This window comes from Monomorium pharaonis, chromosome 4, assembly GCF_013373865.1.
Source record: "Monomorium pharaonis isolate MP-MQ-018 chromosome 4, ASM1337386v2, whole genome shotgun sequence".
NCBI lineage: Eukaryota > Metazoa > Arthropoda > Insecta > Hymenoptera > Formicidae > Monomorium > Monomorium pharaonis.
In genome coordinates, this window is record NC_050470.1 from 29,905,685 (window position 1) to 29,930,954 (window position 25,270).

Sequence of the window (25,270 nt, forward strand, 5' to 3'; positions counted from 1 at the left end):
ATATTTCTTACTTTTTACTCCTACTCCATTATTCCTGCCAACATTGTAGGCCTTGTACGTATAATGTGAGTTAGCTAGGAATATAAATTACGATGTAAGACAAGAAAGAAGACTAAGTTATATTGTAAAGAGGAGAAGGAAGAAAACTGTGATAGCGACATTAGTATTGATAGTAAGATTATAGAATAACTATTTTATATCGACGATTAATTAAATATTTAGATAGTCTATTTATATTGCGTGCAATGTATGTTATTTTATAAATTTTTATACATATTTTATATACTTGAAGAAAAAAGTTATAAAATCATTATTTAACATGTTATTAAAATATAGACTAAATATTTTGTAGAATATTTATAGTAAATAAAAAAAAATTTATAAAATATTTTGGTAAATATTTATGTAATATTAAATAATTATTATAAATATTATGTGCTGTCTAGAGATCTACAATGACATGAAAATTTTTTAGAATTTCAAGCGACACGAACAAATTTGTTGCCGCATTTTTCGTTCAAAAAGTAATTTCAATATGGCGCAGCCAATCGCAGCGCGCCATATCTCACACGCAGTGTTTTTTTTTTCTCTAACCTGATTTGCTGGCGAGCTGGGCGAGCCGAAACACGAACAATCCTGTGCTGTGCGTTAAATAGAGTAGTGTTTACTGTTACGGTTTACGGCACGGCCTGTCGAGCATCGTCGAGGCAAAGGAGCGTCGAAGATATGGTCAGCGTTTGTCGTCGTACACTCTGAACTGCACGTTTCTGCACACGACTGAAATTAACGTTTTTAACGAAATCGCGTTGCAGCCGTAAACGCACGTCGATGCACACGTCAACAACAACAAACGGTTAGGTAATGTTTCCTCATTCATCATGTTTTCTTACGTTTTTGCGTGTAAACTTCGCATAGACGTTTTTCGCCACGTGTATCTAGTTCTCACTCCTTTTTTATTCATATTTTCGCATATTTACATTTAATGTATTCTATAATCGGTGAGCTCTTAGATCTGAAAATATCTTTAGATCTGGAAAAATCTTATCTCTCTGTGATATCTTTAATACTATTTAATAGTTCTTGTTTTTTCACAGCGAGTAACGGACGATTGAGCGGCGTAAGATTACGTACGGAGATGTTCTCTCCGTAGACGCTTTCATTCGAGATTCAGAGGAGACATTTGAGAGAAAGGGAAGATGCAGGACACAGTTGATACCGCGACGAAGCGGGAGATGCCTGAGAACGTCAGCTCTAACTCCGTAACGATGGACGACATGATTTGTGGAATGGATGCTATCACGTCCGAAGAGGAGAGCAATCAGGGCCAAAAGTTGGTTCAAGATGACAACTCGGAGCAACCGTCTACCTCAGAGGAGACTCGCTCAGAGATGTGCCAGAGCATAGACAAGGCACTCTTCAAGGAACCCAAAACTCCAAATACTTCCATAGAGGTGAAGTATGTGAGCGACGAGATAATCGATGTACCATCGGATTCCGATGACGATCGGGATTATTATTACTGCGACACCACCGATTCTCTGAATGACATCTCGATTATTAATACTGTGAGACCAGCTAACGATTCCACACCTTCGTGCTCCTTCTCTTCAACTGATGAAAAATTGTTGTCATCATCAAAGAATCAGGTCGTGGCTAGTGGTGATAAGCCAGTTGCACTTGTAAACGATCAGCTCCAAGATGGAGCCGAGGTGATGGTCGAGAACAACAATGATATTTTGTATACGATGAGCAAGAAGGGAATGTTCTCCTCCATGCCCAAGCTGGGATACAGCAGAGATTCCGATAACGCGTCTCCAAAGTTGGAACTCTCTTATGGTTCCTCCATCTGGGACGAGTTGTTGAAGGACGCGAAACTGATACACGCCCTTCTACCCAGGTTTAATCAGCGTCTGATCTACAAGACACTATGTAACAATCAGCACGCAAGAAACCGTATTGAGCTGACACTGTGGGATCTACTGCCAGAGGAGAGGCCGCAGCCTCAGATTCTGCAGAAACGCAAATACTCGAGTAGTGATGTATGTCTTATAGAGCATAAGAAGAACACTTCGCGTAAGGATCAGGTGGACGCGAACTTGGTAGTTTTGGAGGAGAAGAAACAGGTGGGCACGACGAACGAGGTGCCGATGGATGTCGACAACAAAAAGTCAGAGTGCAGGATATTTTCGGACGAGATTGATGAAATGAAGAAGAATGGCACATTGGCGGCACTGTTCAACGATAACAACGTAGTCAATCAGGTATCAACGAAGAAAGTGAAATTGAATCAAGAGTCCGTTGGGTACGTTGAGTGCAGCAACAGCAGCAGCAACAGCAACAGCAATAGCAACAATACCAGTACGTACATTGTGCATACGAATTCAAAGAAATCTGTGCCATTCGAGGTCTTCTCGGCGAGGGCCAAGGAGTCGCAACCGTCGACTAGCAGCATGGAAACCAAGAGAAAACACGAGTTGTTCGTGCCCAACAATAGGTCCCCAAGACCCCTGATGTCGGGAGTGCTGCAGCCGGCGAGGCTCACGCTCGCGACTAATTTCGCATTGTCCAGCATCCCCCAAGGGAAGGTCGAGAAGCGACAGCTTTACAGGCAGAGTCCCATTTTGTCACCACCAAAGTTTAGAATGGTGACGAGAGATATCTCAGAAACGGAGCTCGGGAAAGACACGATAATAATACCGCCTTCTCCTGCCCCTCGAGTAACCGTCTCCGCTGTACCTGCCATATCTACTATATCTACTGTACCTATTATATCTGTACCTCGAGTAACTGTAGCTAATCTACCCGAAACGCATAATATGACTAACGTTCGCAACATGCCTAATGTGTCCGAGGAGAGTCCCTCGCGGGTGAAGCAGAGCGGACCGATAGTGCTTGATCGGCTGGAACGGCCGAGTCGACCCAACGCGCCCGATTTGCGAATTTCTGCAAATTCGGCGAGGTTACCGGATACGCCGCGGTCGTCGAACGATGACAAAGAAGCATCTAATGTCCGGCTCGACAAGCCCCAGCCCCAGTTGAGCTCGCAGGCGGACTGGCGGGATTTCGCGCTGGTCATTTCGCAGAAGATTTCGGATCTGTCGAAGGATCTCGAGACCAAACCGCCCGAATTTTGTAAGAAAATCGGGAAGGAGGAATACGATCGGCCGTCTAGTTCGGCGAAGGCCATCGAGTCCACCCCGAGCCCTTCGGACCATCCGAGGCCGAGCTGTAGCAAGACAGATTATAATCTCGAGCAGGGGTCATCGAGCAGCATGAGTGCTCCTCAGGTTTTCGACAAAGGAGATGCGAAACAGGTAAGGATTCGTGTGTATTTTGTATAGGTTAGTCGACTTGGAGATGAAAAAACTGACGATACAATCTATTTCGTCTTTCATTTGATTTTTAAGAAACAAAAAATATCGGCGGACTTTTTAGATTGCTTTAGCTGCAGCTGCGTCTACTGTTATATTTTCGGGCATATGATAAATGTCCAGTGATCGAACTGTGTCCCCAAATATTTACATGAAATTTATTAATCTTGAATATTTTTAAAAAATTAAAAATTAAAATTTTTTAAATTTTTAATTAAGATTAAAAATTAACGTTAAAAAAATAAATTTGTTGCACAATTAGACTAGAATTAATGTTTGTATGTTATGTTCAGCTTAACATGTCTCTGGATATATTTATCAGAATGTAATTTTTTGGTATTTTATGAATAATAAAAATATATCTTGATGAACATTTCAAAGAACAAGTATTTAGAGCAAGCATTTAGATATTAACAACAAGTATTTAGATATTAAAAGACAAGCATTTTATCTGAATATATTGATATTTACTCAGCTTTACACATTTTATTTACACAGAGTAATTAATTTTTAAATACTTTATTATATAATTAATACTAATAATTTAATAAAAATAAAATATAAATGATTTATACATATTTTATATTTAGCTTAATTATATAATTTATATAATTAAGATACATTTACATATGGTGGATTCTTACAAAAGTTCAACAAATTAAAAATCTTGATTTTGCATTTCTTGTGTGTGCCTGAGTCCAACTGTTGAGACATTTATCCTACTACTCGACTAAAGTTGCGTTAGAAGATAATATTTACATTCTTACATTATGTCTCTTCTGTGATCTTTCTCATATCTTTTCCATCAACAACATATTGTATTTATCACGGTCAGGTCACGTTTCCAATTTAAACCGTGAATTTGTTAACATTTTTTCTACATTTATTAAGTCTATCGCACAATGCTAGACAATAGATGGAGGAACAGAAAACAGAAATTATGTAGAATAAAAAATTATCACTCTCCCCTCTCCATTAAACTTCCGCACAATGACGTAATAATGACAAGAAACAATCGTTGACTCTTATTGCTATCACGTTATTGTATATCGGAAGCGATAAATTCGTATTCATAATTTCTGTTTCTTGCTTTTATTGCCTGTTCCCTGGCATTGTGTGATAGGCTTTAGTCTTGATACTTTCGCGCGGTTTCACACACAAATCTTGATCAGTTCCAAGTGTACACTCGAAAAGTTAAAGTCATAAAACGACATGAATCGACCTGGAGTTCATAACCGAAGACAGGTAAAAACGTATGCGTATATTAGTCACGTTTGTAAAAACTTCTGCTGAATTATGTATGCATTTAATCTTCATTTGATTTTAAAAAAATAAAAATATATTAAGAGATTATATTAGCTACAGAACATGCCACAGCTAAAAAGAATAGGCCACTTATCGACGGTTTTGCGTGTCGTGATTGGTTCACGTTTTAAATTTCAACCGAATTTTTGCAAAAATTTATCTGTACACAGGAGTGTAAAAAAATGAGTTTTTTTTCGGTGTAGATAGGTGTAAGTAAACACTACTTATAGATAGGTACATGCATGAGGTATAACAACCATTTTTGTCATCTAGATCTATCTACACCGAAAAAGAACTCATTTTTGTACCCTATCTACACTGAAAAAGAAACTTATTTTTGTACCTTAATGTACATACACGTTAGTCTCTCTCCATCAGTACTCCCATGTAGTTCGAATCTTACCTTTGTGAAGAGTTAAAATACGTTTATCATAATGATAACTCGTTTTAAGGCAAGGCAGATTCGTGAGTCAATGGTTTGGATTTTCAATATTTTTTTGCTTTTATAAATTTTTTTTCACAAATATTTAATTCACATAACTCATATTTTATACACTCTTATCAAATTTATAATAGATTCTTTCAACTGTAGTTTAAGTGAACAGATATATAGTTAATGGATATGCAGCTTCAACTTTTATTATATATGTAGATATTAATCAATTATTTTATTTTTAGTTACCATTATTAGCCACTGTGGGAACCATTGCGAATAATATACAGCCGAATAATACAAAGAATTCTGATAAATGTCGAAACTTGAAGTTTCCAAACACGGAGGAACCGAAACTTATAGTAAAAGATAATAGTAAAGAAATAATATTAAGTGAGAAAGCTAATAAAATCTATGTTAAACTATTACCTATGTTTCCGAGCATAAAAACCAATTACATTAAAAGATTATGTCATCAATATGTAAAAGATGATGAGCAAATTCAAAATGAAGGTGCATTGTTGGAATATTTAGTTGAGATATTGCTCAACTGCGATCAAAAGAATCTAATCAACGAAACTAAGCCAGCGGCGGAAGAACCAAATCCAGCTTATGATATGAATGAAAAATATGCGGATTTATTAATGATATTTCCTGAAGCAGATCCTGTTTATCTAAGAAAAGTAGTTGAGGAGATATATAATGATCCTGAACGTTTTAAGGAATTTGTTCAATCAAAATTGGAAAACCCGAATTATCCCACAAGAGAACAATATCTGGCTAAAAAAAAGATTACAGATCAACAAAAGCAATACACTACAGATTTCCAAGTAAACAATTTTTTAGAAATATTTCCAGATCCATTTGCACACTTTGAAGATCATAAGAGAAAGTGTCTATTTAATCCGCACGCAGTAGATTTTCTCAAATTTTATTTTAGTAAATTGAGAGTAAGTATTAAATTTTTTAATTACACTTTAAGATAGTTTTTTAAATGCTGAATTAGTTTTAATTATTCTTGATTATGAATTTTCGATTGGTGTTGGGTTGCAGTAGTATGGTCTAAACTTTAAGATTATTATTGTTGTGTTATCTCAAAAGTCAAATAGCATGATACTTTACTACAAGTTACCTTGAGTTTATTTACATATATGATTTTGGTTATTTATTCTTAGCACGATAAAATTATAATATGTTTCTACTTAACATTTCTTTAATAATATAAAATAAAAAAAATCTTAATTTTCTGCTTACTACTTTATTATTATCCAACATTGATATTAAATAATATATGAGTTAAATATACAATGATATGTATAAAGTATGTGATATTTTTTGCAGGTAAACACATTGATGAAAGCATATGTTCAGTATAATCATAATTTAAGTTTAACTGCAAAGGCTCTGGAAGCGTTAAATCCTGATATGAAAACTAAACGATATAATATAAAAATGGTTCTGACAGAAGATATACCGTTTCTTCAGGAGTGTGCCTTTATACGACATAAAACAGATCTTAAAAAATATTTGAACGAAATAAAAGTAAAGGAAGAACAAGAATTTAATGAGCTCAAGGTAATGCCAAATGTTTTAAAATAGAAACTAAAATCGTCTTTTAGATAAATTGTTATTTCATGTTGATTTACTTTTTTAAGGCAAAAAATGAACTGCTTGAATGCCAATGTTGTTACGATAACGAATGTATGCCATCAAAGTGTTCCACATGTGAGGATGGTCATTTATTTTGCAATTCATGTATCATACGGAGTACAGATGTGATATTAGGAGATGGGAAAACGCGCATCGATTGCTTGTTACAGTGCGGCTGTGAAATCCCTATATCTGTACTTCAGCGAGTGTTGCCGCCAACTAAATTTAGTATTTTACTTTGCAAGCAGCAAGAAGCTGAAGTAATGGCTGCTGGAGTTGAAGGTTTAGTATCGTGCCCATTTTGTCATTTTGCATCTATACCACCACCCGAAGATAAAATTTTTAAATGCCTTAACCCCGAATGCATGAAAGAGTCATGCAGGTAAGTTTGATGTTGTTGCTGTAAAATTTTGATGTTTTTGTTATTGAATTTTATTGTTATTAAATTCTATGTCTTAAATTTAATATATATAATGAAAATTGTTTTAGAACACTCCAGAATACAAAATACTTTTTATTTCATAGAATAATATTTTCTTTGTTAATGTAAATTTTTGAAGAAACGTTTATATTTTCATGTAATTTAGCTGATAATTTGGCAATTATCTTTGAAAAAATATTTAGAGAGAAATGTGTACGATTGCACATTACACACTAATGAATTGTTTTTGCATTAGATTTTGCAAGGAGCTGAATCACGTGCCTCTGAAGTGTAATGAAAAAAAATCTGAATCCGCGCGTTTGTACTTAGAAGAGAAAATGACTGAAGCTCTGGTACGGAAATGTTACCGTTGCAATCGCATATTTTTCAAGGAAGAAGGTTGTAATAAAATGACTTGTTTATGTGGCGCTGAAATGTGTTACATTTGTGATAAACCAGTAACTGATTATACGCACTTTCAAGGTCAAGGAGCGGAACGTTCAAATCTGTAAGTTTTGATAATATGTAGTTCGATATTATTGTGCGAGTCAACATTATCTTGTGCATTTTTTTTAACAGTTGTCCATTATGGAGTGATAATCGTCGTTTGAATGCTGAATCTGTAATCAAAGTTTGCCATGAAACTGTGAAGCAGATGAAAGAAAAAGATCCTCAAGTCGATATAAATGTTGATGCGCTTTTACCAAAGTTACCACCTAAAAGCAAAGGTCCTCATGAAGATATTGTTAACAATGCAATGGTAGATATACACAGATATACACATATATAGTCTAAATTTTCAAATAAATACGCATATATGAATAATTTAAAATACAAATATTATATGTAGAACATGTAATTTTAAATGTGCAAAGAAATATAAATATTTGGCGAGCCAGTAGACATGTAAATTGCACAATTTAATACACTATACGCAATCTGGAAAATAGTTCAAAATTGACTATAAGTATTTACATGTAATATTTATATTTTAAATCACATGGATTAACAAGATATTTTAATATATTTTATTGATATATATTTTTAAATTTATAGATATATTTTTGTTATTTAATCGTATATTAACATTTGAAAATAATTTTCAGATACATAATAGGATTGCGAGGCAATTTCAATGACAACTTTGCATCACTATTAACTGTTAAGAAAACATTTTTTAATTAATTTGTTCTAAATTTATTTCATATTTTAAGGAAGGCCGTATATTAATAGTTTCTTTTATACATATACATCTACAGATTTATTCTTGATACAAGTAAGACAGTATTTTGTGAACCAACAGTTGCTAGTCTTGTTCAATTAGGTGCAGTCATATAAGTGATTATAAAGGAAGGAGCATAGACTTTTGGATAATGCATAAGAGAATTAACCAATCAGAGATCTTTATTTCTATCCTGGGGAGGGAAATAAATGATTCCGATTGATTCTTTTATGTATTAGACATTATGCGTTGTGCAAAAGTCTGTGCTCCCGCTCTAAGAATGAAAGTACAAAATACAGAATAATATAATGGCAGATATTATAACTCACAAATTGAGGAATGGGATATAAGATTACAAATAATTTTAATTTTAAAAAAAGTTGACAAAATTGGAATAAATTAGAGAGAAAGGATCAAAATTTCAGGTTATATTCATAATAAGATGTGACATATAAAAAAATCAATTTATACTATTATTTTCTCATTATATCTGCAATTTCTCAATTTATTTTATAGCTAAAACATTACAAACAGTAAACTTAATTGTTTTTATATGATATGAAGCTACAACATATTTTTATGAGTTCACCTATGAAAAATATATTTGTTCCTATTTTGTAAAAATGGTTTATGCTACTTTATATTATGCTAATCCTACTTTATAATCATACATATTGTTAGATTATCAGAATATTATTAATGTTAAGATAAGTTGCTATTGTTTTTAATTCTTGATACTTTTATATTTTCTTATTGTTCTCTTTCTGTATTTAAAACGTTAGTTTATGTGCAAAAAGCGTAAAAGTGCAGAATTACAAATTAAAAACTCGTTAAATTATAAAATGTTACATGTTTGTGATGTATATGTATGCGATGACATAAATATACGCGATATGTTTTTTACGCACAAATTATTTTATTTTTTTAGAAATGATAATTTTTGACGACGTTATTTAAAATTTATTCATATATTTTAATTATTAACAAAATAAATTTGCAAATTAAGAAAAAATAATGATTTTACGAATGTCCGGAGAGTTGCTGTAGTTTCTTCATATGTTAAATGCGAAATTCAGTGACTTGGATATCATGCGATTAGATTATTATTACTTCTCGTAAAGATTTCATGTAAATTTTGTTTATTGCATTGATAATTCCGAACGACGCACGTTTCAGAATAAAATCCATTAAATCAGAAAAACCATTAATATTAATTATGAATAATAATAGTGAATAATTACGTCAATGCAAATGATGTTTGAGAAGCTCCTTTAAAAATTCGCTATTAGCAACAGATAGTCTCTACAGCGGCTATTGACATTTGATGAAGCTAATACTTGATAATTGAGAGAAACTCTTTTGTACAGTTACGTGTTTGTCATGCCTATAAATATTTAATTTCTGAGAGAATGGAAATCGGAAAATAACGGAGTAAAAGCACGGAAACAAACTGTAGCTTGTGTCAAGGTCATTTCTCGCGTAATGATAAGAATAAGATAAGAACAGTGGTCGACATAGGACGTTAAAAAAAATGCAATTTGGCGATATAACGAGTGTCTTTATAAAGCTTGAACGATGGAGCAATCGCTCTGCGAGTGCACGAACTTTTGCAAGTTTTTCAATTCCCGCGACTCTGCATAAGTTATAGAAAGTTTTGAGTGGAATTTTGTGAATAATTTCATGTGACTCTGACCATGGTCCTATTTGGTGCTATGAACGCTTCGTGTATATAATTGTTTTTTTGATTGATTGAAATATTCTTAGGGTTAAGTGAGCCGCAGCCGGAAGCAGAATCGAACGGAAATCAAAGGTATCTGAAGACGGATTATTATCTCACCACGATTGTTATTTCACGAAATAAAGCTATTTAAAAAGAAAAGAACAATATTTTTGCTATAATAAAGATATTAGAATGGATACACTGGATACATGGACTTGCTGCGTAACATATTGTTGCGAATAAACCGATGATGCGGAGAGAGAACGGGTGTGCGTTTTGCTAACGCGTACAAAAATTAAGGCGGATACTACAGATCTGAAAATAATTACGTTGGACCATCAGTGTAATTACGTAGCGTGGTGAATGTTTTAGAAAATTTTGATATTCTAGCAACCAACTTGAGCGTTCATTATAATTATTTTGATTTAAATATTTTTTGTACATAATTATTTTTAGATATCTCGACACTGTTCTTTTCATGTACGACAGTGCCTTCCCGTATCAAAATTTTGATGCGAAAATACAATGCACTCTCACAGGCTAGACTGGCTCCCATAAACAAGGTGACGCCAATGATAATTAATGATGTCTTATTGACATTAGAGATATTAACATTATTAAGACGTCTTAATTAGATGTCTTGTAGGATATGAACGAAATATATTGTGCTCAACAAATCTACATGTTTTCGGAGAAAAGAAGAGAAGAGACAGAAAGGCGAAAGGAGGAGAAAATCTGTCGTGAAGTACGAAGATCCATAAAAGAGGAAAGGATAAAGAAAAAGAAAAAGAAACGTCCTTCACGCTCATCAGTATATAAAGAGCCGGTTTTTCGAACAATATTGCATTTACACGAAAGTTGAACGTTCTGAGCGCGGCGGAGAACAGATTGAGAAATCTCCCTAATTATATATTTTTTCCGAACTTCCATCCTGGCCCGACGAAGAATGCGCTCATTTATCGCGTGTCTCGCTTATCGTTTAACGTCTTGTTTCGCCCGAGGTTGTCCTCGAGCCGGAGCGTGATCCGTCGTTAAGAAATGGCATGGAAGTTTTGCGTGTTTTCCTAAATTTTTGCTACACTCTTGTGTAGCAAAGCCGCCTTCAACTTTGGCTTTATTTTCAGGTGTAGGATTCTATATTAGGAACATATCTGTGTCGGATTTAGAATTTGAAAGAGAGAAAAAAAATGCAAACCGTGTAGACCCATAAGAGAATAAATGAATAAGAAAATAGATTAATATGTATAAACCACCTAATTAACGAAATGTCGGAGATATTTACGTCAACTTGAACTTTACGTGTGTACGTAGAAGCGTTTGGCATTCCGATTACGCCGCGCGTGTACGTGCGTGCACGTGTGCGTATCGGCATCTGTATCGCTTGAGGCAAATCAAACAAAATTATTCATCGCTGCAGAAGGCAAAGAAATGAAAAGCAAGATCACATTAAGGATGATGGTCAGCATTCCCGGATTCTTTCTCTCTCTCTCTCTCTCACACACCCACACACACACACACACACACACACACACACACACACACACACACACACACACACACACACACACACACACACACACACACACACACACACACACACACACACACAGAGGTTGTATCATAATGTTGCAAATTCCTATGTCTAGGAAGAAGACAAATAAATCAGATCCATAAATTGGATTAATCATTGATGACATCTAATAGATGTTTATTAGATGTCTATTACTTGTTCTTTATCTCTGGCATAATAAGTCGGCTGGAGGACGTGATCCATGTCAGGTACTCGGGTCGAGATTCTGAGAACATTACACGTGAAGACCAGCCTGTTAAAGGCAAGATGAACTAATAAAACGAATTGATAAAATAAATAATAAAACAAACTTGTAATCGGTCGGCATTCCGAACGAGCCACTGTGCATATGTTGACACATTGATGCAATAAAAAATTACAGCCTCAAAAGCATAAGAACGAGTTACCTGATGAAACTACCTTTAAATGATAATACAAGATACATGTATCACTTGGATTTTATTTTTTTAAAGTAATTGCACAACAGTTACATTTGAAAAAAATATATATTTATTTTATTTCCAATTGGCGCAGTTTGAAGATTTTATATATATTTTTTTGAAAAACACTTTATCACTTAAACAAGATAATATAATTTTATGATTATGTTTTTTAAGAAGAATAAAGAAGAATTAAACATTGGTACTTGCATCTTCTTGTGCAGTTCTTTCATTGATTAATATTAACGCGGAGTGATTATTCTTATAATTTTTTTTTTTTTTTTTTTTAAATGAAAGAACTAAATTATCACTGAACATTGATCCCTCTTCTTCTATATGATAGAAATAATTCTCCGGTAAAAAATTTTCATAGAATATACGTACAAATATATATATGATTATAATATATAGGCAATTTTTTCTCCTACTTAACTCTCTCTCTCTATTTGTAAGCGAAACAATTCGAAAATTATCCTTTTAATTAATTTTTGTCTTTTCGATATAAGTACTATTTATTTTATATCAAATCTTGCAAAAAAAGGAACTAGTATAAACATGGACGTATTTCGTATATAATTTTATATATGTTATAAGGAAAATTTTTTATCAGGTCAATCACAGTAGTCTGAGATGACTGTCATTGCTACGGCGGTTAAGTACTTTCTTCGGAATTGCGCTAATTGCATATGTAGGAAAAAAAGTATCGCGTTCGTACGAGGTAATTTACCATGCGATGAGGTTTGCCATAAGCGTTACATAGTGGTCTATTGCACTGTTTCCCCGGGGGAAAAAAAAACCGCTAGATAAATTGAATTGACTTTAATGGAGTCCCGATTAACTTAACGAGCGACAGAATATCCATTTTTATTTTTAAGATAATACATGTGTACACGAGGATAAATTAGGGAGATTCGGCGGGCATAAATTTTGCTGTTTGGAATTTTACGCAAAGCAAGCTCCGCCCTCTCCGACACTCGGGGAATTAAATTAGATTAGATTAAATTAATCGAGGCTCGGATCAGAGTCGACCCTTAGTCTTAGCGTCGAAGTTTGAGAGACACGGTCGGCTTAGTCGGTTTCTAATGTCCAGAGCGAGCCACGATGCACGGACATCCGTCGTCGCGGCTCGTGGTTCGCGGTGGTGCGAAACGACGCCACGACGCCAGTCCGCCAGTCGTCGGCGAGCTTTCGGCTATGACGGTCACGTTACTCCCCCAGCAGTCGGCGGTAGTACGAACGGAAGACTTCACCCGGTCGGTGCGCCACTCGCCCCCCAAATTTTAAAAGCCCGCACACGCTCCAACGGCCGTGCTCGCAACGGTACGTAGATGCGTTTCTGTCTATTTTTTTTTCTACTCGGTCGCGCGGACAAATTGTGCCATATCGATCGTCCCGCGGACGTATATACGTCTGCCGAGTTGTACGTACGTCATAGTACGTACGTGACAGTTCTCAGTGCGTGCTCCGAAATAGACGGGTATGTCAATGTTTCTGTTATATGTACACACGCGGGAGCATGTGTGTAAACGTATGAGGCATGCGAATCCAGCCATTTGTGAAGTCGAATCAAATCAAATCGAATCTCTTTGTTTCGAATATGAATATCAAGCCTGAATCGAATTCTCCCGGATTTACATTATACGTTGAACGTAATAAAAAATATTTTCAGTGACGCTGCGAGTCCCTTTTAACAGACGAGAAAATTAATTACAAGAATTTTAGAAAATATTAATTACCAAAAACGTGCTAAGCATAAATTTATAATGGATACTATAAATGTGAGGTATTATATTGATAAATAAGTATTAAATATTGCAAAAATTATAATGTTATCGGTATGTGTAGCGATTGTACTTTAATGCACTTTTTATTGGGAAAATTTATAATGGTACAATCCGTTCTAAATTTTATAAAATAATATATAGTACAAATCTATGAAATGTCAAAATAAATTTATGAAGATAATTGTCTATTGTGCGTACACAGATTTCTGAATAATTTATAAGATTTACGGTAAAATTATTTTGTAGAATTGTAGATTGACAATCAGGCGCTGATACAAAATTAATTGCGCGGGAGATATAAAATAATCAAAATAAACGATTGATTTGAAATTAGATTATCGATGATTTTTATTTTATTCCAAAAATTGCATCGAATCCGTTATGGTTTAATTTGATTCGATTTGAATTTTAATTATTGTCACATTTTAATACATACATACGTATATTCGCGCGCGCGCGCGTGCGCGCGTGTGTGTGTATAAAAACATATATATATATATATATATATCATTTTAGATATGCATATATAAGTAGTTGATTGAAATGGCTGTTTTCTAAAAATAATTTTTCATTATCTCTTTAAAGCGCACCTTTATTGCGTCACACACTTTATAGAGCTGTGTAATGATTTAGTAATGTGTGCGTCTTTGTATTCGGTACGTACGCCGGAAATGATTTACAGAATTATAATTACGATCGCGCGTGTGTCCGTGTTTCAATCGCAAAATGTACACGTCATTTGTCCTCACGAACCGACGAACGATTTTAACGGAAACGAGCCGTCTAGCATTAGTCGTATCGAGCTTCATGCTGCTCGATGCAGATCGAAGAGATAGCTAGAAAATAAATCGTAGAAACGAGTCGCGTGATTGAACCCAGTTTTTAGATGTAGGAAGCTAGAAGAAGGAAGCATTACGAGGCTCGCTCTCGTGCTAAGCGAGTATCCAGATACCGTTAGACATGCTAGTTACCCGTGGTTAAGTTGTCCTTTGTTGCTCCTACAACGTCGAGCTATATATGCGCATGTATGCAGAGGAAAAGTAAGTAAATATTATGGCCACCCGCTATATCTCTGTTATTAAGTGATGAGGAACTCTAATGATTACTTATGAAATCAATTATAGCTGGTAATTAACGGCATAGTAGCGCTAATATGTCAATACACAACACATTTGTTATAAGACATTTTCTTACTTTTAAGCATTTTAAAATTTTTTCGAAATATCTGGTAGTACAATACATTAGCAGTACCTTGGTTAATGTTGGCTAAAGTAGTTATATTGGGTTGCATCGGCTAATGTTTTCCTAATGTAACGCCAATATTGGTCACAAAATATTGAACTAATATTACTGCTGAAAACAAATTAGCTAAATAAGGTGAAGCATCTACTTTACAATATTGGACTAATATTGCATTTATATTATTTCTCATTACTAGAAATGTTTTAGCGTTGAATTATATCTTTAGCACAAAACATTAACGCAATATTGGGAAGTAATGTAATGCACTATCTCCAAATATTGGTTCAATATTGTAAAGTAGACGCTTCACCTTATTTAACCAAGTCTAATTGTAAGCAGCAATGTTAGGTTTATATTGATTTAACATTGTGCAAATGTTGAAGAAATATTAAATAACAATATTTATTCAATTCTTTATATTGAATATGAATTGCATTTTAATTTGAAACTAATATTTTATGAGCAATATTGGCGCTTTGGGAAAACATTAGCCAATACATTCCCAATGTTTAACAAATATTAACCAATGTATTGTGCTACTACAACAGTTATTATACAAAATGCAAATAAAAGAGCCATAACACTAACTTTTTCTTTATTAAACAGTACGCGAAAACATCCAATCTATAATTATTCCCTCTGTAAAATCAACAAGGTCAGCTTGCGGCCGTGAAATCGGTGCCGACGATAAAATAATAATTTTACATCAATGTTCGTTTCACATTACGAACTGGTTTCCGTAAAAAAGAGAGAGAGAGAAGAAAAAAAAAAGAAAAAGGAGATTTGCTTCCGCCTTTCGATCTGCGGATCACATTTGATTTGCGGACGGACAGGTTTTAGAGCGCTACTTGATCTTTTCTCGCTTAATAAGACATTGTAAATTTCTTTTGAAACGGAGTAAATTTTTTAATTGTACATTTATTCAAACAATGCGAAGAAGACTCACGTACGTAAAAACATGTGCATAAATCGTGTTGGAAAAATGAACGACAATAAAAAAAGAAATCTTATTGGCAATTCTCGTGGTCACCGCAACGGTCGTAAAAATTATTGCGACGATTCGAACGTCACCAGTGTCTTTTGACAAAACATCTCGAATATACAATGAAGATTTTTATATGACGAGGAGAGCTCACGTACCTATGTATTATTTTGTGAAAGTAGGACGGTTTCTCGTTTATTCACACCTACTTCCACGTTTCTACGTGACTCACTTCCTCTTTCACTTATTTTGTTCGGCTCGACCGCTCCGTGCCTCCTTGAGGCCCAAAAGTTCCTTCAACAGTGCCTTCAACGAGTCTTTTGTCTCAAGCTAATACACTCCTTGTATACGTTCGAGTTAAGATTCTCGAGTTAGTTTCATTAACGCTGTACTGCAATGAAACTGCAGAAATTGTTTTTTCTGGCGATTTCTTTTACATTTTTTTTTCATTCTACAACCAACAATTCCTACCCCCAATGTCAACGTGACTACGTAAAACAGAACATGTATTATCCACGCGTTTAATAAGCATGCAGCAGCCTTCGTAGTTATCGCGAAATGATAAGAGCATTTTTATGAAGTCCGTTCTGTATTTTTCCGGAATAATTGACTTTTTGCACGCTCATATAATACGGCTTTATTTTCTGTATAATAAATCAAGTTATTGATTAATGTACGTGCAATTGATTGATTACCTTAGTGATGGATAAGTTAATATATTTTTAAGCTAAATTAAGTTAAAACAAAATTAATGACTTATCAAATTGATTTAGTTACATCAAAAACTGATAAAATTTTTAAAATATTACAAAAAGTTAGTTGCTTGAATGCAAAAAATGCACATTGCTTTGTCGTTTGTTAATTTGTATTAAGAATTTTTATTAAGAATTTTTTTTGCAAAATACTTTTTGCGAATAATATTGCGAAACAGAGATTCTTACGAGATTATAATTTTTAATAAGTAGTTATTTTCCAAGAAACGTTTAAATTCTTTCCTACGATTCTCTTGCGCATTTAACAATTAAGATATTTATGATATATAAGCAAGAATAAATACTAATTAGTCTTAGTATTTTATTTTACTAGAATATTTGGGGATTAAAATTATGTTTTATTTAAACGAGGAACGTATGTTTTTTTATAGGAAATTAAAAGAAATTTTTCCTACAAGAAAATTTACAAATTTCAAAAATTTACTCAGGTGAAGATGATACCGCGAACAAAGACGCATACACAATTCACAATCGACGGCATGCACAAAAGATTACATCACTTTCATTATTATTATCGTAAATAATGATGACGATGATTCAATCTTTTGTTCAACAATTATATAGTTGCTTTCACGTGTATATCGAGTTTACAGTAACTCACGATGATACAATATATAAAATATTTTAATGACGTTCTGATCCATGTGATCGATAACGTCAAATATAAATATAATTCGCAATCATATTATAGATAAGAAAAAGTTGGACATAGATTCTATTTATATACAGACAGGTATATATAGATAGTATATTTATATATAGATAGGATAAATTACATATTTTAATTCTTCAGCGAGAGCGATCGGAAATGGACATCCGATCGTTTTCCTTTTTTTTTTACGTTCGAAGACGCGTGGGACAAATTGAAAAATTCAGGTGCCCACGTATCCCGATCGCCGATCAGTCGCGTGCCGGATGCATAATTGCGTTTGGAAACTCGTACTCACGGTCGAAGTAAAAGTAAAAGTCGTAGTAAAATTTGCGGCTCGTTGCTAAAATCAATGTGAATGTAAAAGCGTAAGGCCAATGCCTTGGGCCGAAACATTCCTGTTTGTGCGCCGACGTCCGGCTTCGTGTTGGTCTTATACCTATATTCATGTTAATTTAATCCTGGAATGCTGTAGGTGAATTTTACTACCAAGACATTAACTTCGGTTTAGTTTTTATTATTAAAGCTTTGATAGGTAAAAATATCATTTGACAAGATTCACATTACAATAGCGTAGTGTTTCCTGATAAAACATTTTTCAACATTTTTATGTAAATTTTAGAATTTTCTGAATTTCTTTACAATTTTATAACTTTTTAGAAATTTTCTCAATTTTTTAATATAAGTTTGAAAATATTTCGAAATCCACATGTATAAAAGAGTCTGAGGAAAGATATAGATTTTTTTCAGTATTTCTAAAAAATGTTTCAATTTGTACAAAAATTTTGAGATAAACTTTGACTAAAGTTAATTTACTTATTTGAACATCTTTTGCAACATAAGTAGAGAAACAAATGTAAAAAAAGTTATCTTAAAATAAATTTTTAATCTTAATGGTTAAATTTTTATTTAGAATAATAATGTGTTATGCAAAAAAATATGAGTAGCACTTGGAATATCGATCTAGAGTTAATTCTGGAGTATTGTTTTATCAATCTCTTTGCAAAATTTTCCTTATTGTCCGCAATGAACAAAATAAAATTAAAAGAAGGAAACAGTTTTTATGCAACTGTGCTCGGTACACTGTAATTTGCGCGAAAATATATATCGGATTTTACGGATAAATATCTTTGTCGACAATATATTTATGCGTCGAGAAACGAGTAAACAAATTAATGAAACGATATTTTGTAGATCGACAAAATTGAGTGACAAAATCGATTAAAAAATGTTATCTTTGTTTCATTGATTTTTGATCAGACTAACTTCGTTTTGTCGCCGAAGTTGTCGATGCAAAATACAATGTACTGTGTTTACAAGCGTCGCGATATGAGAATTTGCTGGTGAACGACCTCTTGGAACAGCAGGTTCTCCAAAATTAGCATAATCTGAGAAATTCTTTTCGCTCATAAAATCTCCCCGTAGGACGTACGTATGTCTCTTTCAAAGTCCGATCTTGATATATTAAAGTATTATTATGTGTTGTAATTTTAACGCTGAGTAACAACGGGCTTATCGCCGTGACGTGGTTAACCTTGAGAACACATGCGTTGAGAACCATCTTTCACGTTTTCGCAAGATAGCTTCTTTCTCACGGTAAATTAGAGCACACTCAATGAGATTATATGCACATATGAATGTATGTACTTACGACTGCGATTTTGCTTGCTCTCGACCTTTGTCTTCGTCAGTCATTGGCCGCGTGAATGTTGCACTAGAAGATCTTTTAAGCCGGATGTCATTACGTAAATAGATTTGTTACACCACAGTTGTAGTTGATTTGCCGATCTCGTATCATGTATTATTATATGTAATTACGAAATTGTACCTGGTAATCTGCAGCAAAAAGTGACGAATTAAAATTACGAAAAAAAACGAATTATAGTGTGGCTAAAAATTATCTTACAAAACACTCTTAGGAAACATCAAGGTCTTATAGGTGATATAGAAGATACTTTATTAAAGACATGTTCAAGATTTACTAGAAAATGTCTAGAAGTTGTTTAAGAAATGTGTTAAATGATTTTTTTGAAGATATCTTTACAGAATTTGCAAGATATTTTCAAGATATCTTAAAATATTAGCATATAGAATATTTTTTAGATTTCTAAAAGATATTTTGCCATATTTTAAGACGTCTTGCATTTTTTTAAGAGTTTTGGAAAAATATCTTTTAGAATCTTTTTTTTAAAGAATACATATCCTCTACATGGTGATGGCGACTACGTGATTCTTTCTTAGTGTTTACTTTTATTAATATAATTATAATGTTGTATATTTTTTGGATTTATTGATATATTTTATTGTTATCATTTATATTTTATTTATCAAAATTTTAGAGAGATGAATTGTTGTATAATATGAAAGATTGTAAGAAAACATCTTTTTATTATGTCGGAAGAATTCATTAAAATGATTTACGAGTGAGAGCTGGATAAATTAATTTTTCTTTATATTTTAATATGTATAAATATTGGTTGAAGTTTGGAATTTGATCGGTTTGATTTGACAAAATGATAAACGTTTGTAATTTTTCTGTTAAGATTTCCTATTAAGCTTTTAAAGTCGCATTTTGAACTTGCAATACTTGGGGTAAACCGAGGTAATCAAAAGATTTAATTAATTGGTACGGTTTTAGGTTTATTATTTTACATTTACGAGAAGACCAACGGAGAGAGAGAGAGAGAGAGAGAGAGAGAGAGAGAGAGAGAGAGAGAGAGAGAGAGAGAGAGAGAGAGAGAGAGAGAGAGAGAGAGAGAGAGGGAGAGAATTTGGTAAAGTAATAACTTTCAACTAGAATATGATCTCAATTCTTATTTAGATCTGATTCGCTTCGGTCTACCTTATATTGTATTCTATTTTATTTCTTATTTAAAATTTGTTTAAAATTTATTACGTTCTGCATTAGTGCAATAAAACGTATAATTTCAGATGAATGTAATTTTGCTAAATTATGTGCACATTGATTACTACAATTTAGGTGCATCATTAAATTTTTTTCTCGGATTAGAAATTATTCCGCAATCTCGATAATCTGCGAAAAAATATATTAATTTACATACTTGCTTACTACATAAAATAATAATATTTAACACTTATCTGTAATGCAAATATTATATCAAGTCATTTTATATGTATGTTTTTTATGTGCGTTTTGCTTTTCATTTGTTTCATTAGATTAACAGATCAATTTATTTCAAGTTTTAGATAATTTAAATCATTTAAATCTACAATCATCTAGATCTTTGTTTTTTTCTTGTATTTTATATTATTTTTATATAAAAAACTTACTTTTTATATGAAAAACTGTAAAAGAAATGAATCTTGAATGCATAAAAAATTAAGTGTGATAAATAAGAAGCGGTCATCATAATTTACGGAGCGTCAAAAATTCAAAAAACTAGAAACGAAATGTTATTTGGAGAAAGAATCGTAAACACATAAGAAGCGTAGAAAAGCAGGTTACAGAAAAAATTTATTTATTATTACAGTTTTATTCTCCTGAAATGAATCAACAGACAAAAATATTTCTGAAAAGATTTAATTAAATATCACATTTAATTAAAATATTGTAAAAAATTTGCAAAAATATCATAATGGTTCGTAAAAATTGCATACGTGATGAAAAAAAAAAAGACTTTTTCTTATAAAAATGTAATACTAGACAGTATTAAAATAGCCAATAATTAATACTTATTTTTAGTATTAAAAGTAGTATTGCAGTTAATACTTTAATACTCAAAATAAGTAATAATTACTGATTAATTTAATATTGTATATTAGTATTACATTTTTATAAGGGTTTTCTGTGCTTCTTTCGAAAATTATCCGTTTATTTATGATGAATTTTTGTTCTCTAGGCTGTACAAGCTAATTTGATAAATATATTCTACGCAATTAATTTGCAAACAGATTGGATAAATCGCTTTTTAAGCTTATCAAACAATTTTATTTTTGTAGCTGCTAAAACTTCATAACTCTGCTTTTCAAAATATATTTTACTTGACACTGTTTAGATCATTTTATCCTTATTGTTTACCAATGTTAAATAAGAACAAATAATGCTCGTAAATTTTGCAAGTGGAATAGTCGTACTACAGAACAAAATCTATAAAAATTCCACCGTTAAATGATTGATTACGCTGTAATTCATCATAAAAAGCGTAAATAATTTGATATCTTTTTTTTGTTCTTCAAAGAGGACGTTGGATTTTCCCTCGCACGTGTCTCTCGTAACGCAGTTCAGTTGGTCTAAACAGTTCGATTAAATAAGCCAGCCTTTTTGTGTGATTATCCTTCGACTTCGTATTTATCTTTTCTTGATTACGCTCGCTTATGATACCGCATATAATTAATCATCCTTTACTTGCAAATTAATAATATAAGGAGGTTTTTGAATTCGGATCGTATAAATTGTAACATACATTATTATGTATTACATATTACAATTTATAAATGCAAAGTTTTAAATAAAAAAACAGCGAAGTCAACAATTTTTTGTTTACATTTATATTTTACTTACATTTTACAGACATGATTTTTTTTCTGAAAAGATATGTAGAATGTAATGAAATACATGTTAATAATGTTACGTTTCTAATACAATGGGGTAATTGTTAACTAAGAAAATTGCTTAGCAATCAAACTACCTCACAGTAATAAATTTCGCACAATCCGTGTTTTTTATGACTTTAAATTAATTTCAAGCTTTAACAACCGCACATAACAACCGCACATAACAACCGCAATTTTTTGCTGTCTTTTAACTCTTAAGTTGTCACCACAATTAGCGATGTCCATAACTTGTTATAATACGCTTTTTTATGCGTTTACTTTTTATTCTGTTAATACACATCATTATCCTTTGTGTACAAACAATATTTTAACAGACAATTAGCACAAATTAAAATACCTAATTATAATTTATATTGACTGATATTTCTTTGATTTATTATTTTAGGTTCAACTAGTAAAGTATGCGAGAGCAGGAGTCATCGTGAACGACGACAGATTTAATCTGCGGTTGGCGAGAACGAGAGGATTAAAAGAAAGTGCAGTGAACGGATAACGTGCATGCGATCGAATGATACTTCAGACACTGTGACGTTGTTTCTTCATCATTTGTGCGTACGCAAGCGAAGAGCTTGCGTTTCGAATCGCCGTTTTATCTTTGCCTCACCACCATGACCACCCCAACGCACTGTTCGCCGTCACGGTCATCTCTGAGCTGCTGCCAGTTCGATCGTAGCAGTCAGGACGATATGCAAAACTCGGATATCATAGGCAACAACAATTATTTCCTACAACGGGAGAAGTACTCCTTCCCGAAGAGGCCTGAGCTCGACCTGTCGTTTCGCGACATTCGTTATCGCGTCAAAGAATGGAGCATACGCAATTTCACAATTAGTAAGTACATTGCTCGAGATTTTTTGCTTAGCATTGAAAAAGTTACAAAAATTATAATTAAATTAAAAAACATGAGCATCTTAAAGATTTTAATTTGTTTAAAACTTTACCAAGATTATTTATTTATACGTTGTGTTTATAAATATTAATCGTGTAGAGTTTGACGATTGCTTTAATTGCTTTAATAACCATATATTGCGGGATTAAGTGACGTACTTGAAGAGAAAGTATTTGTATCGTGTAGCTATACTATAAGCGAAGAAAGTTTTAAACAGAGAAAGTATCGCAACGCGTTTTGAAAATACAACGTACAAAAATTCATACAGTGTGGAATGAACCGTAAGTTGTAACAATTATCTTTTGTCTTATTAATTTTGGAAATAGTGCTATAAAAGAAAATATGGAAAGTTAAAAGAAAAATAATTTAGCGAACTGACTTCATCGTTCTTATTAGTTGGAAAGCAAGACATTTTTTTATATACATAGATCAATTTTTATTAATTTTTAAATGAGAGGTTAACATAAATGTAAATAAATAAATAAATAAATAAATAAATATATATATATATAGTATATAAACACATTTATTAAATATTAAAAAATAGTGAAAAAAAATAGAGACAGAAACAGAGATATATTACTGTACATTAAAAATTAGGCCAGTAATATTAATTGTTCTGTGAAAAGAAAATGTGTCTGTTAAGATTAGAATTATAATTTCTCATTGCTTATAAATTCATTTAATTGGAATATTGGCGATAGGACAGCGGCCGTATCTCACTTCTACTTTCCACACACATAATGTTACCATTCTCGGTAGTCTGCGTGACAAGTTGCTTGTAACGAGCTAAACGAGCAAATTAGAGGAAGGTCACTGGCATCACTATCACTTTGTTTTTGGATAATATTTCTTAAACAAAAGCCAAAAATTCAAACTTTAAAAAGATAAATGTAAATTAGAAAGTATCTTTTATAAGATGATATAGCCTTTTATATAATACTGTTTTATATTTTGTAATAATTAATGTTTTCGCAACATAATCAAAAATAAATGTTTGAGAAATTCCTAATAAGGGTCTCAAACTTGCATAGTAAACTACATTTCCCTTTTTTCCCTGGTGACATAAGTCATTTGTACAAAATATTTATAAGTCAATATACACGTGAGAATATGTAGAAGCCTTTCACTTTGATGTAAAACATTTTTTTTTTTTCGACTATACAAATGCTCTGTAACATGTAATACTGTATACCATATTAAATTAGATTATATTTATTTTAAGTAGATTTGTTATGTTATTTAGAAAAAAGAGCCATAGGTTTATCAAATTTGATCAGTTATTTCTTTAAATATTTAAGCAGATAAGCAAATTATGTTTTTATTAATATTAATACAATATTAGTGCAATATTTAGTTTCCGAGAAATAAGAGGGTATCGCTTTAGAAGGCCTATGCTAGTATTGGCAACCTTCCATATATACATATACAATATTTTATTTTTATCTAAGAATATGTGTAGATACATATATCTACAATTAATTATATTGTCTAGCGCAAAGAGCATCACCTGTTATATGTTACCACTAATGATATCATTATCTTGATGGAAGGAAATGTTGCTGCATAATTCATTTTTACATAATAAGACATAAAGCATGACAGCTCTTTGTAGGACGTGTGTCCTATTATTTATAGCACACATTTATTAAGTTTATGTAAATGTTATTCTTTCGAAATGAAAGCAATTGTTTGGGATTTGTGTATTTAAAAAACTAATATAAAATGTGCGGTGAGGAAAGGGGGTTGTTGCTCTAGAAAATATTCATCAAATAAATATTTGCTATGCACATTTTAAAATAAGTGAAAGGAATAAGAATACATTTCTGATCCGTGTGCTGACATTGTATATACAATTATTCTTGACTAGATTTTTTTTATAACACATTTTTTATAACACATTTTTTTATAACACATAAAAAGCATTAATAATATGTAACAAGACAGTATGAATATGATATAGTGCATGCTTGCAAGAGTTGCAAACAATATAAAGCAAAATAGAGACATTTCAAAATATATTTTTAAATTATCTCTTATTTTAAAGAGTTACACAACTCAATTGCTCTTGAAAGATGTGTGTTAAGTGATAAGTGATTTTGCTACACGAAAATAGGACATGCGTGCGCTGCGAACACGACGATTCGATTTGTATGTGATGATTAGTGTTTTATCTTTGTGTGCGTTGATTGCACGTACGTCGCGTATAAAATTCGAAAGTGTGTCGATAGTGCATCCGCTGTA

The 25,270-nt window shown here is 32.5% G+C and overlaps 2 protein-coding genes across 5 annotated transcripts in view; both read left to right on the forward strand.

Annotated features, from left to right (window-relative positions):
* The first annotated feature begins 590 nt into the window (after positions 1–590).
* LOC105828962 lies at positions 591–10,271 on the forward strand. Of its 2 annotated transcripts, none has more exons than XM_012667566.3 (8): positions 591–858; positions 1,095–3,314; positions 5,355–6,059; positions 6,451–6,684; positions 6,765–7,141; positions 7,437–7,688; positions 7,760–7,940; positions 8,287–10,271. In XM_012667566.3, the coding sequence occupies exons 2-8, from the start codon at positions 1,197–1,199 to the stop codon at positions 8,317–8,319; spliced, it is 3,900 nt and encodes a 1,299-aa protein (XP_012523020.1). In that variant the 5' UTR covers positions 591–858; positions 1,095–1,196; the 3' UTR covers positions 8,320–10,271. The 2 variants fall into 2 exon arrangements, with proteins under 2 accessions (XP_012523020.1, XP_036142062.1); XM_036286169.1 differs by having other exon boundaries at positions 591–853.
* Positions 10,272–12,516: 2,245 nt separating this feature from the next.
* LOC105828505 (ATP-binding cassette sub-family G member 1) overlaps positions 12,517–25,270 on the forward strand; it is a 28,973-nt gene continuing 16,219 nt past the window's right edge. Inside the window, exons 1-2 of one of the 3 annotated variants that reach the window (XM_012666863.3) lie at positions 12,517–13,609; positions 22,523–22,968. In XM_012666863.3, the coding sequence (XP_012522317.1) occupies positions 22,746–22,968 (223 nt within the window). In that variant the 5' untranslated portion in view covers positions 12,517–13,609; positions 22,523–22,745. Of the gene's footprint in view, positions 13,610–14,455; positions 14,957–22,522; positions 22,969–25,270 lie in introns of those variants that run through there. The other 2 variants (XM_012666862.3, XM_012666864.3) reach the window with 2 other exon arrangements.

Coding starts and splice junctions, on each gene's coding strand:
- LOC105828962 (XM_012667566.3), top strand. CDS start 1,197: ATGCAGGACACAGTTGATACCGCGACGAAGCGGGAGATGCCTGAGAAC. Junction 6,060..6,450: donor TTTATTTTAGTAAATTGAGA/GTAAGTATTAAA, acceptor TATTTTTTGCAG/GTAAACACATTGATGAAAGC. Junction 7,142..7,436: donor TGCATGAAAGAGTCATGCAG/GTAAGTTTGATG, acceptor TTTTTGCATTAG/ATTTTGCAAGGAGCTGAATC.